General features: G+C 35.1%; 1 protein-coding gene across 4 annotated transcripts in view; it reads right to left on the bottom strand.

Annotated features, from left to right (window-relative positions):
* The window catches only part of NUP205 (nucleoporin 205), a 79,372-nt gene that overhangs the window by 49,797 nt on the left and 13,457 nt on the right, over nt 1–16,118 (bottom strand). For all 4 annotated transcript variants that reach the window (XM_023639762.2, XM_070265900.1, XM_070265901.1 and 1 more), the window contains 8 exons: nt 15,879–16,107; nt 12,559–12,723; nt 8,147–8,322; nt 4,745–4,861; nt 4,425–4,562; nt 2,403–2,553; nt 1,162–1,367; nt 163–345 (listed from right to left, as the gene is read on the bottom strand). In XM_023639762.2, coding sequence (XP_023495530.2) covers nt 163–345; nt 1,162–1,367; nt 2,403–2,553; nt 4,425–4,562; nt 4,745–4,861; nt 8,147–8,322; nt 12,559–12,723; nt 15,879–16,107 — 1,365 coding nt within the window. The remainder of the gene's footprint in view (nt 1–162; nt 346–1,161; nt 1,368–2,402; nt 2,554–4,424; nt 4,563–4,744; nt 4,862–8,146; nt 8,323–12,558; nt 12,724–15,878; nt 16,108–16,118) is intronic.

The raw sequence follows: 16,118 nt of genomic DNA, 5'->3' as shown, positions 1-16,118 counted from the left end.
AACCCAAGCTTACTTTCTGATGTTATGCTCGGTACCAAAACCTTAACTTTCTAAGTGGGAAGTTTATGGTATACTACAAGTTTCAAATTGGATGTTCTTGCTTCTATTATAAAGTCTCACTTTCCAAACTGTAATAATATAAATAAGAGCTCATAACACTACCTGAGTGTATTCCAATGACTGCCAGAGGGAAGCAGCAATTTCAGGAGATTTTCCAAAAGCTGCAAGTGTCTTCAGTAGTTCAGCTTTTAGAACAGGGGGAATACTGCATTGCAGGAGTCCCAGGATCACCACAACAGGCGTCCACTGAGGATGCTCACAGAGTGCCAGACGAGCATTTTCACTCTGAGAATTGAACACAAAATGGACAAGAAAGACTTTCCAGTTTTAAAAGCTAAGGAAAATGACCAACAGTCATCTAAATTGCTAGCACTTATACTGAGTATTCTAGGCTTAATACATACTAAAGCAAAGATAAGCCTATGACTTGTGCTTGAAGTCTCCCAGTGGGTCAAATCCAGTCACAGGCTCAGTCAATGTAAAGAACGGAGGAGAAATAGCCTTTGTAGAATTATTTTTTACAGCTCTAAGCATGGAAAATAATACATAAAAACAGAGATAAATGGTCTGCCACGGTCACATAAATCTTATCTAGGCACTTTAAATCCTTCCTGCAACAACGTAATATATTTTACTGTAATGTAATATATGAACGAATAAATATCTTGTCCTTTTCTGAGAAAAAAATGGATATGTATATACACACACATACAGTATCAAGTATTACTCTATTTTAATTCAATGAGAAATAATTACTAACTTTATGTTTCGATATATAATAAGGTTAAACGTTATTGGAAAAACCAAAAAGTTAGAAGACACCATTCCAATCCTTCAGAGAGAATGTCAGACTGAGCAACTTATCTTTGCTCTAGAAAAGAAACAACTAGAAGAGATTTCTGAGGGAGGAAATTATGTAACGAAAATAATGTTTTTTACAAAGACCAATCCGGTAGTGGCAGGTAAGATATTTGGTGTAAAGAGAGAAAAAAAGAGTATTTTGGTAAATAACTTTTCTTCTTAATTAATAATATTCTTTATGCCACTGTGCTGGAATACAAACAAAATTATACTCTCTCATGCTCTGGATGAGTTACCTACCCAAGTAATGATGGTAGATGTGAGCTGTAAAAAAGCAATCAATCCATCTTGCTCCTTCTGGGTGATGCCACGTGAAGGAAGGTGACGGTACTGGACACTATCTGCACTCGGAAGGTCCTTCCGGAGGTGTTCATGGTAAAGCATTAAGGAGTGAAAGAAATGTTCCCAAGAAACAGGACTTCCACCTGCTCCCTGAATATTTTCAACTGTAAAGAAACACAGCACAGAATTTTCTTTCAAAAATGTCTAAGCATTTCCTTGGAAACAGAGGAAGAAAATAAATTTAAAACAATAAACTCTGTTTGCCTTTGTCCTAGATAAGCAGTGTGCTGAAAATGGATTAATTTTTCCATAGGGCCAAGAATGAGTGGTGCCTATGTAAAAATAAAGGTAAATTACTTTGGACATCAGTTACCTACTTCACATCCAGGAGAGTTCTCTGTGTTGTCATGTAAGTGTACAAGGCTGCTTTTCCTGCTGAATAGTTCCCACATGTTGAGCTTAAATTCCCAAAGAGAGAAACTACAGTCTAGATTTGTAAATTGCACTACTCCATTACATACTAAGCACTGGGAGCAAAAGCAGAGAATCCAAGACAAGCAAGCCTTGATAGTGTAGTCAAAACACTGGCCTAGGAGCCAGGCAGATCTCAGTTCCAATCATGGTTCCCCAAGCACTTGTGATGTTGGGTAAATTACTTAACTTCTCTAAACCTCAGTTTCCCCACATGTAAAAATGAAAGTAATAATATCTACCTAACAAAGCAGATGTTTAATAAATATTTCTTTCTCTTCCCTTTTCACAGTGTTTTTGGTTTAAGCAGACTCAAGTCTGAAAATTAAATGAGGAAATTGGGAGAGGGTCCAAAGAAAAACTATGAGAACCGAAATTTAGAAAACAAGTACTTATGAAGATAAATTAAAGAAATCAAACTTAGGTGGCAAGAGTATATATATTTTGTTTGGAGCACCAGATGTGTTCTTGAAAATTTATGTATATCAATTCTGATTTCTTAAACTAAAATGTATTTTAGAAAGCAGATAGTAAAATTCCCCAATCTGTGAGATCATAATCAAGATATCAATGTACATAAAGCCACTGGTGTGCTGCTTTCCCCATTATGAAAATAATTTATAGCCCTGGTTGAACTTAGCACAAATAACCAATATCTTTGATAGACAGGGGGATACGGAACTCAAGAACGTCACAACAAACTTAGACAATATTCAGATTTTTCTTACCATGACTACTACCATTGACTTTGAGCAGGCTAAAACAGTAGTGGGCACACTGGGGCCCACTGGCCAATCCCTGGAGCATTTTCAAATAAGGAATATAAATAGTTGGAGGCAACAGATCACCCATTTGCCTAACAAATTTTGACAAGACAACCTGAAACAAAGAAAAAACCAATAGTTTACATAAAGCATATCTTAACTTTAAGCCAATATTGGACTAACTGATGAAGACTATATATGAACTAAAACTAATTAAGTGCTCTGATTCAATCCCCCCAAAGACAAAATAATCTGGTATTCTATCTACAAGAAATTGCATTTTCAAGCCTGTCATTAGCAATTTAATGCAATTATAGAATAATATCTTTGCGAACATAAAGTACATTGTTTTAAAAACATCTCAATGTGACAGAACATAAGACTACTCACATGCTCACTGAAGAACAATTGGAGAAATTTACTCATCTAAAATTAATCAGCAAATTCAAAGATACACCTAGAACTCAGAGTTCCTAGAACTCGGAGTTCCTAAATTCCAGTCAAATTTAGTTTGAAGAACTAGAAACTTGAAAGAATTTTTTTTTTGTATGGTGCAAGCATTTTTTTTTTTTAAGATTGGCACCTGAGCTAAAAACTGTTGCTAATCTTTTTTTTCTTTCTGCTTTTTCTCCCCAAATCCTCCCCAGTATATAGTTGTGTATTTTAGTTGTGGGTCCTTCTAGTTGTGGCACATGGGACCCCACCTCAGCGTGGCCTGATGACTGGTGCCATGTCCATGCCCAGGATCCGAACCGGCAAAACCCTGGGCCGCCATGGCGGAGCACGCGAACTCAACCACTCCGCCATGGGGCTGGCCCCAAAAGAATTTTTGATAGTAACCTAAACATTCTGCTTTGTGTCCTCACCAATACTCTTGTTTCATAAGTCCACTTTGTACCTTTTCCTTTTCTCTTGCTTATACCTTTAATCTATTATCAACAACCAAAAATACTATTCAGACTAATTAGTTAGAACTCAGAACTGAAAATGTACACATCTCTGGAAATTATTGTTAAACCTAATAAGTATAACAACAGTTTTGTGATTATATAGAAAAATATCCTTTATTTTTAAGAGATATAAACTCAACCAACGAGAGGTAAAACGTCAAGCTCCCTATAATTTACTTTAAAATGCCTCAGCAAAATAAAAGTAGTAGAATTTATAGTAGTAGAAGCAGCAAACATGGCAAGATGTTAATAGTGGTTAAATTAAGATGTTGATTGTTCATTATAACTCTTCTCTCTTCCATATGTTTGAAAACTTTCATAATAGAGGTATTTTGTTAATCTTTAAAAATTTTTAATAAATCTTTCTCCAAAACATTTTTTAAATGGGGAAAAAAGTGGAACAATAAATGTAAGAAATACAGTTAAAAAAAAAAACTGTCTACTCTTAGTTAGATTCTACTATAAGAGAAAATTATATAACGTGAAAGCTTCTAGAACAGAAAATCCCAAAAAAGATGAAGACAGATATGGTAATCCATCTTATTAGCTACTACATACCATACTTCAGTCAACATAGGATAGAAAATGGACTTTTTCCTACAGACTCACAGGCATTTTGTCATCAATTAGAACACCTAGGCCTTTTCCTCTAGTACTTGTACCTCTCCTACCTTCCCCAACTCGCCAAGAATAATGGATAGTAGTTATTGCCATGCCTGTAGAGGACAGACTAATGCCAATAAATAATACCATAGCTCAAATAAGTAACTCAGAAAGAGGACACCTTTCTGTCTCTAATGATTCGACACATATTAGTATCTAATAAAAGGCTGACTACATAAACTCCAAAATGATCAGAACTTAAATTTAAGAGTTTCAAATTTCCTTAAACAAAAGGAAAAAGTATAAATGTCTAAAAATTACACTGGCGTTTATTTGTGTTAATAGCAATAACATCAGGAAATGACATTTTTCAAGTTTTCAAGACTCCCAATTACTGTCCCAGAGTATAAAAGTAGAAAAACTAAGAGCTCACCTGGCGTTGAGGGGGTCGCTGATGAGCCACCCCAAGGTAAGAGCCCAGGATAGTGGAAGTCTGAAGAGGCTCTGAGGGACACCAATATTCTAGAGCAAGCTCCAAATTAAAAGGGTTCTTTTTATATAGCTCACCAATCTGCAAAGAGTAAACAAAGATTGTGGAAAAAAGCTTGTAACTCAAAAATTAGTTTTAAATAAAACTTTACATTTTTATTGAACTTACTTGTATATTTAAGATATTAGACCAGAAATTTTCCAAAGTTAGGGAAAAAATAATGGAAGGAGGAAGATGACAATCCATCCAATAGAATGGCTTACCAAGAGCATTAAGTGTTCCAGATCCCTTCTAAGTGAAATGGGGGGTTCATTACCCATCTGCATACTCATGTGAATCATTCGAGCATCTTCATCTGCCCGATTCCTCAACTGCTTCACCTGTTAAATTTATTACATATGGCTTAATATGTAAACTTATTATATGTATTCATAATCAGGAAATCAGACAACTGTCTACAAGAGATGTATAAAAGAAAAACATTGTTTAAATATTTATTCCACTTTAATGATGTGAAGAAATATACTAGTTTTATTGCAACGTTATTATCTATAATTTACAATATCTTAAAGTTTCAATGCGTTTTCCACTATAGATCAGTTGAGTTTAACAACAGGGTTTCTCAATAACTGACATTTTGGGCAGGCCATTTCTTCACTGGGTTGGATAATCCTGAACACTGCAAGATGTTTAGCATCTCTGGAACTACCTACTAACTACCAATAACACCACTACAGTCAATGTAACAAGCAAAACTGGCCCCACTCATTTCCCAAACACACTCTAGGGGACATCATAAGCCTGGTTAAGAACCATTGCCTTGGGGGGCCGGCCCCATGGCCGAGTGGTTGAGTCTGTGTGCTCTACTTTGGCGGCCCAGGGTTTCGCTGGTTCTGATCCTGGGAGGGGACATGGCACTGCTCATCAGGCCATTCTGAGGCAGCGTCCCACATAGCACAACAAGAAGGACCTACAACTAGAATATACAACCACGTACTGGGGGGCTTTGGGGAGAAGAAGAAGAAGAGAAGAAGAAAAAGACTGGCAACAGATGTTAGCTCAGGTGCTAATCTTTAAAAAAGAACAATTGCCTTGGGCTGGCCCAGTCGCATATCGGCCAAGTTCGCATGCTCTGCTTCAGCAGCCCGGGGTTCTCTGTTTCCGATCCCAGATGTGGACCTAGCATCACTTATCAAGCCATGCTATGGCAGGCATCCCGTGTATAAAGTAGAGAAAGATGTTAGCTCAGGGCCAATCTTCCTCAAAAAGAAAAAAAAAAAGAACCACTGCCTTACAATATTTGTGTCAACTAAATGCCAACTGACATAAGAAACTACTTCTCCCTTAAAAAAAAAACAAAGCTAGACAAATCCACAATTACAGCTGGAGATTTCAACACTCCTCTCCCAATATATAATAGAACAAGTACACACAAAACCAGTAAGGATATGGCAGACTTGAACAACACCATCAACCAACTTTACCTAATTGACATTTATAGAACATTCCACAGAACAGCAACAGAACATACATTCCTTTCACATGCACATAGAACATTTACCAAAATAGGCCATATTCTTGGCCACAAAACAAATCTTTACAAATTTAACATAACTGAAATCCTATAAAATATGTTCTCTGACAACAACAGAAATAAACTAGAAATCAGTCACAGAAAGATATCTGGAAGTCCCCCAAATATTTGGAAATTAAACAACACACTTCTAAATAACCCATTGATAAAATAAGTCTCAAGGAAAATTAGAAAATATATTAAATTGAATAAAAAAGAAAATATATCAAAATTTGTGTGATGCAGCTAAAACAGTAACTAGAGACTAATTTATAATACTAAATGTTTATATTTAAGAAAAAGACAGGTTTCAAATCAAAATCTAAGCTTCTACCTTAAATAACTAAATGCTAAGGGTAAATTAAACCTAAGCAAAACAAAGAAAATAATAAAGGTCAGAAATCACTAACAGTGAAAGAAAATACAAAAAAAAAAAATCAATGCAACCAAAAGCTGTTCATTGGAAAAATCAATTAAGACTGATAAACCTCTAGCCAGGTTAATTAAGAAACAAAGAGCAAATTATCAACATTAGGAATGAAAGAAGAAACATCACTACAGATCCTATAGACATAAAAAGTAACATACAGGAATAACTTTATGCCAATCAATTTGATAATCTGAATGAAATGGACAAATTCATTGACAGACACAAAGTACCAAAATTCATTCAAGAAGAAATAGATAAGCTATATAGCACTATATCTATTAACGAAATTCTAGTACCCTAGAATTGTGTGAATAAAATTCACTTTAGTCAAGCCATTTATGATTTTGTCTATTCAAATCCCTCTCTTCCTTTATCTTTCCAGATGACCATTATCTTTCCATAACCAAAGTCCTAAAGACTAATAATTAGGAAAAGCTTTAAGCCTTAACTTTTCTAAGACTTCATTTCCACAAATGTAAAATCAAAGGATTTCTTCCTATTCCAAAATTCTGTGATGTTAATCTATCAAGTCCTTCAAGGTTGACGAGGGCTCAAGTTATCTGTTAAATACTCCTTGACAATTCCAGTCCTGAGTGAGCTATCCTTAGCCTAAAGAAATCCATTGTAATTTGCTGTCTATACCTCTCATTTACTTACTACCTATATTTTTCTGTGCATATCTTATTTCTCCAACTAGATTATACATTCCTTGCTGGCAGGGAATGAAGCTCCTACTTATTTATCTTCTTTACAACTCCTAGCATAGTACCTGGAACACAGAAGAAACTCAATAAACACTTGATTCATTACATAATGAATAAGCAATTAACTCCTTGATTGTGGCCATTCTGGGTACTTTTTCCATTTACCTTATTGTTCAAGAGATACAGCATCAGAACTGGACAACTCTAATACACGTATAGGCCTTTCAGGGTCCTTTTTTTTTATACACAAAAAAAGGTGGTTTCATAGGGCTTTACACCCTCATTTACTTCCTGTCACCACTTTGAGGGCTTCCTTGGCATAAAATGGCACACAGAACATATACTATGTAGGAACTGTCTGAAATGGTTCTAAGAACCCTTTTTTGGATCAAAGTTATAGCTCGAGCCCCTTATTCAAAAGTAACCTCAGTAGGGGTGGGCAGCCCATCACCTAGTCACGTCATGAAAAAAAAGGAAAAATTAACCTTTGCATTAGTTTCTTAAATCCATTACTTTACCTGTATCCACACAGAAGCCCATTTATGCACTATAATTAAGAGTCTAAACAATTATCTATAAAACTGGAGGTTTTTCCCTATATATCTTCCAGATCACATATAAAAGTATTAAATAAAGCTACCTCAGCATCGATCTCTAGGATGGCATAGGGTTAATAATTTTCTACCCATAGAAGCATTTTCATTTGCCTATTACTTTCTCATTATAAACCATTCTCAATGTCAAATATTTCTTCCTTTTAGCTTATTCTCAGTGAATGGGTCTTATTTCACTTTGATGAATCACAAACTAATTAACAAGCTGTAACACAACTGCTGCCAAATTTTAGTCTATAATAAAAGATTTTATTAGTTGTCAAAACATAGTTAATTGATCAGTTTTAAATTATTTTATAAAATTCTTCTACTACTTTTTATTCATCCTACATTATTGTACTTACCTTCATTGGCATAAGCGCAAGGAAATCTGTGATGAGATTATGGATTCTACGAATATAAAATTCCTCCTGATAGAAGTTTTCTGATACCACCACAGATTCAGTGAGGAACAGAAAAACATTGTCAGCAATTGCGAGCTCTGCCATTGCTTCATCTGCTTCTGTGAATTCAGCCAGTGCTAAAAATATATTTAGAAAAACAGCACATGGAGGAAAAGTTATTAAACTACATTATAATATCTCATAATACTTTGCTGATGGTTCAAAATTCAGAACTCTTCTCAACATTCTAGCACGTCCTATGCACAAAATAAGACTGTGTGTAACTATAACTGACTCACAAACCCCTAAGAATTACTGAAAAAGTACATTAGAAAACCACATGCTCTTCAAAATAACATGAGGAGTGATAAAAAAATTACTTTAGAGATGTATCATGCAACACTGATGTACTCAGGGAGCTATTATTAAAATATTAAAATGATCCTAAGGCTTTAATCTCAACGAAATGAACTAGATCATTCAGAAAAAGTCTTCACAGCCAACAACTGAAGACCAAAAACATGATCAGTTAAGTTGCTCTACTAATTTGGTAAACAACTAGCAAAACTTGAAGAACTGAATCTTAACCTAAAGACACACTGGTCTACTTGCAATGCTTCTAGCTTTATATTTTGAAAATTTGAGACATCTAAAAATAGACAAGACCAGTATAATGAACCTCCACATATCCATCACCTAGCTCCAGTTTTAGCCATTTGCGGTCAGTCTTATTTCATCTAGATCTCCATGCATTCCCCCTCCCCATCTAAACTAGACTGAAGCAAACTCCAGACAATTTAACATTTCACTCATAAGTACTTCAGTATACAACTCAAAAAGATACTTAAAACACAAAGAATACACCACATACACACACAATACCATTATCGTATCTTAAAAAATAATTCTTCAGTATCAAATATACAGATAATGGTCAAATTTACAATTGTCTCACAAACGTTATGAATATTTTGGTTTGGTCTTTTGCTTTTTATCTTTCGCGTAATTGTTTGAGAGAATCAGTATCAAAATAAGTTGTACACGTCGTAATCAACTGGAACATCTGCAGGCTCCTCCCGTGTCTTTTTCTTCCCTTGCCCTGTATTTGCTGGAAACAGTGGGTCTTTCACCCTCTAGAGTTTTCCACAACGTGGTCTGGCACTGCAGTCCAGTGGTATGTTTAATATATTTGCCTGTGCTCTGAGTATACTAAAAATGGATAGTCTGATCTAGAGAAGCTTGATCAACTACATACAATTTTTTGGGTAAAAAATATGTCACAGGTGATGACGTCCTTCCATCAAAAAATACATTGTCCAGGGGCTGGCCCCGTGGCTGTGTGGTTAGGTTTGCGCGCTCCGCTGCAGGCGGCCCAGTGTTTCGTTGGTTCAAATCCTGGGCGCGGACATGGCACTGCTCATCAAGCGATGCTGAGGCAGCGTCCCACATGCCACAACTAGAAGAACCCACAATGAAGAACATACAACTATGTACCGGGGGGCTTTGGGGAGAAAAAGGAAAAAAATAAAATAAAATCTTAAAAAAAAAAAAAAAGATTAAAAAAAATACATTGTCCATTACTTCTTTCAAATTTTAAATATAAAATTGCTAGGTAATGTCGTGGTAATCTGCCTTTGGAAAAGAACTGCTACATAGCTTATTCTGCTTGACTGTCATAGAGATCAAATACATAGTGTGCTACTAAAAATACATTTTCAGTGCCTTGAAAGTCAGGAATAGACATAAGCCAGGATAGTCTCAACCAGAGGAAAACAGAAGAGTGGCGGTTTTTTCTGGCTTATGTTTTGTTTTGCATTTTGAAACACAGCCTGTATATCTACCCATACCATACAAACTCCTTGAGAACAAAATATTTTCTCAATTCTTTATTATGACTAATAATTATGACTACTAAAATTACTAATTAACATTAATTAAATATTAATAACAGTAATGATTAATTCCAAACCTTCACTTGAATTCAGAAATAGTGGAATTAAAATTGCAAGATGATCTATGAGGAATTTAAAAATGTGGACAAAGAGAACAGATTAGTGGCTACCAGGGGAAAGGTGGGGTGGGGGGTGGGCACAAAGGGTGAAATGGTGCACCTACAACACGAATGACAAACATTAATGTACAACTGAAATCACACAAGATTGTAACCTATCATTAACTCAATAAAAAAAAAATTGCAAGATGATCAATTCAAGAACTACTTCTTGAAGACTATTTAATTAGGTAATAAAGCAGCATTAACATCTTAAGGTAAATTGAGTTTTAATGTCTAAAAAAGTACATTAAAATTTTATAAACTTTAGTAAAATTAAAAACGTTTTTTATAAAATAATGTAATAAACATATTTGATAAATTTTCAGAAGTCTATGAAGAAAGTAGGAACTAATTTTTCAAAATTGAGATCTTCATTAAAACTTGTCTGGATTATTTCAAGAAATGACCATTTCTGCAATATAAGATAATTTTTCTTTTCTATCAATTTTTAAAATACAAATAGAAAAATGCTTATAGTTTAAAAATGTTCATTATAATAGCCCTAATTATCAAAGCTTATAAAGGGGTATAAGCATGTAAAACTAAAGAGATTAAGTAGCCAAAGATCTAGGATTTGAAACAGGGTCTGGATTCCTAGACTATTCTTATCTATTATTCTATAGCAAACTATAACATATTCTACTGTGCCTCTTGAGATTAGGGCAATGGTACAGCAAATTACAGTATATGAATTTGATTAACTGTCACATATACTTAAAAGTTTAAAGGGTAGGGGGATGGCCCAGTGGCCGAGTGGTTAAGTTCGCATGCTCTGCTTCGGTGGCTCAGGGTTTCGCTGGTTCGAATCCTGGGTGCAGACGTGGCACTGCTCAGCAAGCCATGCTGAGGCAGCATCCCACATGCCACAACTAGAAGGACCCACAACTAAAAATACACAACTAGGTACCGAGGGGCTGTGGGGAAAAAAAGGAAAAATAAAATCTTTAAAAAAATAAAAAATAATTTTTAAAAAGTTTAAAGGGTAATTTTATGCCAGAAGTAAGACTTGTAAATGAATTAAGGGGTAGAGTTGAGAAACAGAACTTGCACATGAATGTAAACGTCTAATTCACCAACCATCAGCTTTAACACAGAAAATGCTTGGCCAAAGAAAGACTCCTAACAAAAACAGCTTTCTGCAGACCCCGTGGGAACAGCATGACACTAGTGAACAAAATGTTCCGAAAACATACGATTGATAAGATACTGGAATCTGCTGACACTCTAAGACTAGAAAACATTGACATGAATTGTAAATTTTAATAAAACTTTTCCATATTTACCACAAAAACCTACAGAAGTGACATTTCTCTGGGCTCCAAATTACAAGGAAAGCATAGTTCTCATCCTGTTAGAGTAAACCACTATTAGTAGGATAAATACATGAATGTAAACAGCAGAATACGATACGCTATAGTGGGTAACAGACTGTTAAAAGCCAGAATTCCACAACCGTTCTTCATTTTTTTTTGGAGGAAGATTAGCCCTAAGCTAAGATCCGTGCCCACCTTCCTCTATTTCATATGGGGGACACCTGCCACAGCATGGGTTGATAAGTAGTGCGTAGGTCCCCACCCAGGATCTGAACCTCTGAACCTGCGCCGCCAAAGCAGAGCACGTGAACGCTACACTACTGGGCCAGTCCCTCCACATCTGTTCTTGATTGACCCAAATATCTCTTTTCTGATATATTGCATTTAAAAATAATACCAGGGGCCGGCCCCGTGGCCAAGTGGTTAAGTTTGTGTGCTCTGCTTCAGCAGCCCAGGGTTTCACTGGTTTGGATACTGAGCGCTGACATGGCACCGCTCATCAAGCCATGCTGGGGTGGCATCCCACATGCCACAACTAGAAGGACCCACAACTAAAAAAAAAATACAAAACTATGTACCGGGGGATTTTGAGGAGAAAAAAGAAAAATAAAATCTTTAAAAATAATACTAGTTTTTAATTTGACACAGTATGAAAAATTAGTTCGTGAACAAAACTAGGAAGAAAAATGTAAAAAAAGAAACTAAATTTTAATTTAAAAAAATATTGTGGTACTGTCATTTCAAATTTTAAACTCTTAAGGAAAAAAGAAGCTAAAACAGAATTGTGACTGGCTCCAAGAAAGGGAAAAAATACTTCACATAATTTCTTTTGGGAGACAAGAAAAAAAAAGTCTGTATTTCACAACAACACAAAGTTTCATTTAATGCAACTCTAGATATCTTCCTATGCTCATGCTTATACATACACAAAGATAACCTCCCTTCCAAACTGCCGTTAAATGTTGATATTTTGTTTCTCACAGTAAAATTGTCTACAATCAATTTACCTGTCACATCAGGTAGCTGAGATATTCCCCTCAATGCCAGTGCCCAGGCAAGTCTAACAATGGCTTGCAGCCCAGGCAGTTTCCAAGGCTGTGAGTCTTGAAGGCGAGAGTGAATTGTTGCAATGTATTGTTTCTCCGTCAACAGCGGAAGTTGATGAATCATATCTGAAAATAAAAATAGACCATTATACTAAAAAGCAGAAAAATTTTCACTTTTGATATACAGGAATAACGTCCAAAAATCAGAAAATCAGAGTACACCCATCAAAGAAGTATGACCAATTAACAATAATGTTTCACATACCAAAAAGAACACTACTTTACAGTATACTACAATAAAAACTATATACAAACTACAAATGAAAGAGGAAATAGACAATAATCCTAAATTTTAATTTCATTATTTTCAGTGATTTTTATAAGTGTACTATAATAAAATTTTAAAAAGCTAACAGTAATCAAAACAGCATGCTATTGGTACAAAAACAGATGCACAGATCAATAGAACAGAATGGAAAGCCCAGAAATAAAACCACACATCTGTGGACAGCTAATCTTCGACAAAGGAGCTGAGGGCATACAATGGAGAAAAGAAAGTCTCTTCAACAAATGGTGCTGGGAAAACTGGACAGCCACATGTAAAAGAATGAAAATTGACCATTCTTTTTCACCATTCACAAAAATAAACTCAAAACGGATCAAAGACCTAAAGATTAGGCCTGAAACAGTAAGTCTTCTAGAAGAGAATATAGGCAGTACACTCTTTGACATCAATTTCAAAAGAATCTTTTCAGACACCATAACTCCTCAGATGAGGGAAACAATAGAAAGAATAAACAAATGGGACTTCATCAGACTAAAGAGCTTCTTCAAGGCAAGGGAAAACAGGATTGAAACAAAAAAACAGCCCACTAATTGGGAAAAAATATTCACAAGTTATTTATCCGACAAAGGGTTAATCTCCATAATATATAAAGAACTCACGCAGCTCAACAACAAAAAATCAAACAACTGGATGAAAAAAATGGGCAGGGGACATGAACAGACATTTCTCCAAAGAAGATATAAGGATGGCCAATAGACACATGAAAAGATGCTCATCTCACTAATCATCAGGGAAATGCAAATCAAAACTACAGTAAAATATCACCTTACACTTGTTAGAATGGCAAAAATAACCAAAACAAAAAGTGAGAAATGTTGGAGAGGTTGTGGAGAAAAAGGAACCCTCATACATTGTTGGTGGGAATGCAAACTGGTGCAGCCACTATGGAAAACAGTATGGAGATTTCTCAAAGTTAAAAATAGAAATACCTTATGACCCAGCCATCGCACTACTGGGTATCTATCCTAAGAGCTTGAAGTCAGCAATTCCAAAAGTCCCATGCACCCCTATGTTCATCGCAGCATTATTTACAATAGCCAAGACATGGAAGCAACCTAAGTGCCCAGCAACTGATGATTGGATAAAGAAGACACACACACACACACACACACACACACACACACACAATGGAATACTACTCAGCCATAAAAAAAGGAAAAATCGTCCCATTCACAACATGGACGGACCTTGAGGGTATTATGTTAAGTTATTATGTTATTTCAAAGCCAGATAGAGAAAAACGAACTCTGTATGACTCCACTCATAGGTGGAAGTTAACATATAGACAAAGAGAACAGATTAGTGGTTACCAGGGGAAGGGGGGGGTGGGCACAAAGGGTGAAGTGGTGCACCTACAACATGACTAACAATAATGTACAACTGAAATTTCACAAGGTTGTAAACTATCATAATCTTAATTAAAAAAAATTTTTTTAAGCTATAAAAGCCACTCATTTTTTGTGTATAAATTCTAAAATATAAATCAATGTTATTTAAAGATCAAAAAAGACAATTTTACTAGGTAAATAGCCTGAATTTAAAACACCCAAAAAAATGCTGACCAAAACAAAGGATGCAAATTGCAAATAATTTATCTACTCTGATTATGACATAAATAAAATAGCCAAATAACAAAGAATTTCCAATTTACAGTTCAATTATACTATGGTACCTCAAACAAGCACAGGATTTGGCATAAATACTAAAATAACTGGAAACACCAGTGACCACCTAAAATTTCATTTATTTTACTTTGCTACTTCGTATACTTCCTTTTGATGTCATCTTGTGAATAACTAGTTCAGTGGTTCCCAAACTTTAACCAGGAATAATACATTCTTTATTTAATTTCCTGTATTTTGAAAGCTTCTGTCTACTACTGCACATTAATTAATAATTCACTTTTCCCATTTGTTAATCAAAGATACATAGAATGACCATTAAGAAATTATAATTTAAATGAGCTAATCAATACAAGTACCCTAAACTGACACAATTACAACCTAATGCCAAAAACCACACATCTTAGTAAACCTATGAAACTTTCCAGGCATTCCACTCAGCTTTTCGAAGTTCCAGCTTCTAAACTTTCATTAACACAGCCTACCTCTACTTAATGCTATGTTCATTTGATTCAATACAGGAAATCTGACCAATGCATTAACTGGCAGCATTCCTATCTGAGAACAGGTGGCACTTATTATGTGACATACAACATACTGTGTGACAACCTGATTGGTGGTAAGGAGTAGTTGTGTTTTAAATAAGCCTTTCCTAATGGCTAAGGATGGTCACCAAAGATGAGTGGAAAATGTCACTCTTCTCACATACCTAATGAGAGAAGACCTAGCTGATACAGTCAAAAGTGGACAGGGGATAGCTGTTGGAATAATTAAAAGGGATTATTAAATAAATGATTAAATATTAAATAATTTTAAAAAATTAAAATAAATACTTCCTTTCTGGGAATCATTTTTGAGATCCTCAGTTCTAAGTAGTAATTGTTTATAAGGCTACCAAGAGAAATTTTACCTACTTCACAGAAAATAAAAGCCAAAAATAATATATTACTAAGAATTATGATTATCCTCCCTCAGAATGTTTTCATGAAAGGTTTAAAATGTAAATAAATAGTAAAGAACAAACAATTAGGTAAATTCGGCATGCATAACTCATGAAAACATATCACATATCCTTTAGCACTTGCCCATTCCAAAACCCAAAATGACAAAAGAAACACCTAACAGCTTGCAATTATTTTTAAAACGTGCTCTTATACCTAAAAATTCAAATATCGATGAATTGCACACAAAAGAATAAAATATACAATTTTTTTATTTTAGTAGTTAAAATATTACCCTTCTTAAATGTTATCTCCACAATTCTAAATCTGATTTTTTAAAATAAACGCATTAATAGGTATAAAATCCAATACCATCACGTTCCTCTGTGCTTTGTTCTATAAAACTGGTATCAAAGCAGTAGAGAAGTGCCATAAGAAGAGCCAGATTCACTGAGTCCAATGAGCCATTAGCCTCAACTGTCACTCTCTCCAAATGTCCAATAAGGAGAAGAGTGTCATCTTTGCCTAAAGGTGACTGGCAAGCCCAGGCAAAAAGGCTTTCTGCTAGAGACTGCCTGCACTCCTTGATGAGATCAGAAACCTAGAAATAAA

This window comes from Equus caballus, chromosome 4, assembly GCF_041296265.1.
Source record: "Equus caballus isolate H_3958 breed thoroughbred chromosome 4, TB-T2T, whole genome shotgun sequence".
Taxonomy (NCBI): domain Eukaryota; kingdom Metazoa; phylum Chordata; class Mammalia; order Perissodactyla; family Equidae; genus Equus; species Equus caballus.
Note: the sequence above shows the minus strand (reverse complement) of the source record. Positions and strands in the feature narration are given on the sequence as shown.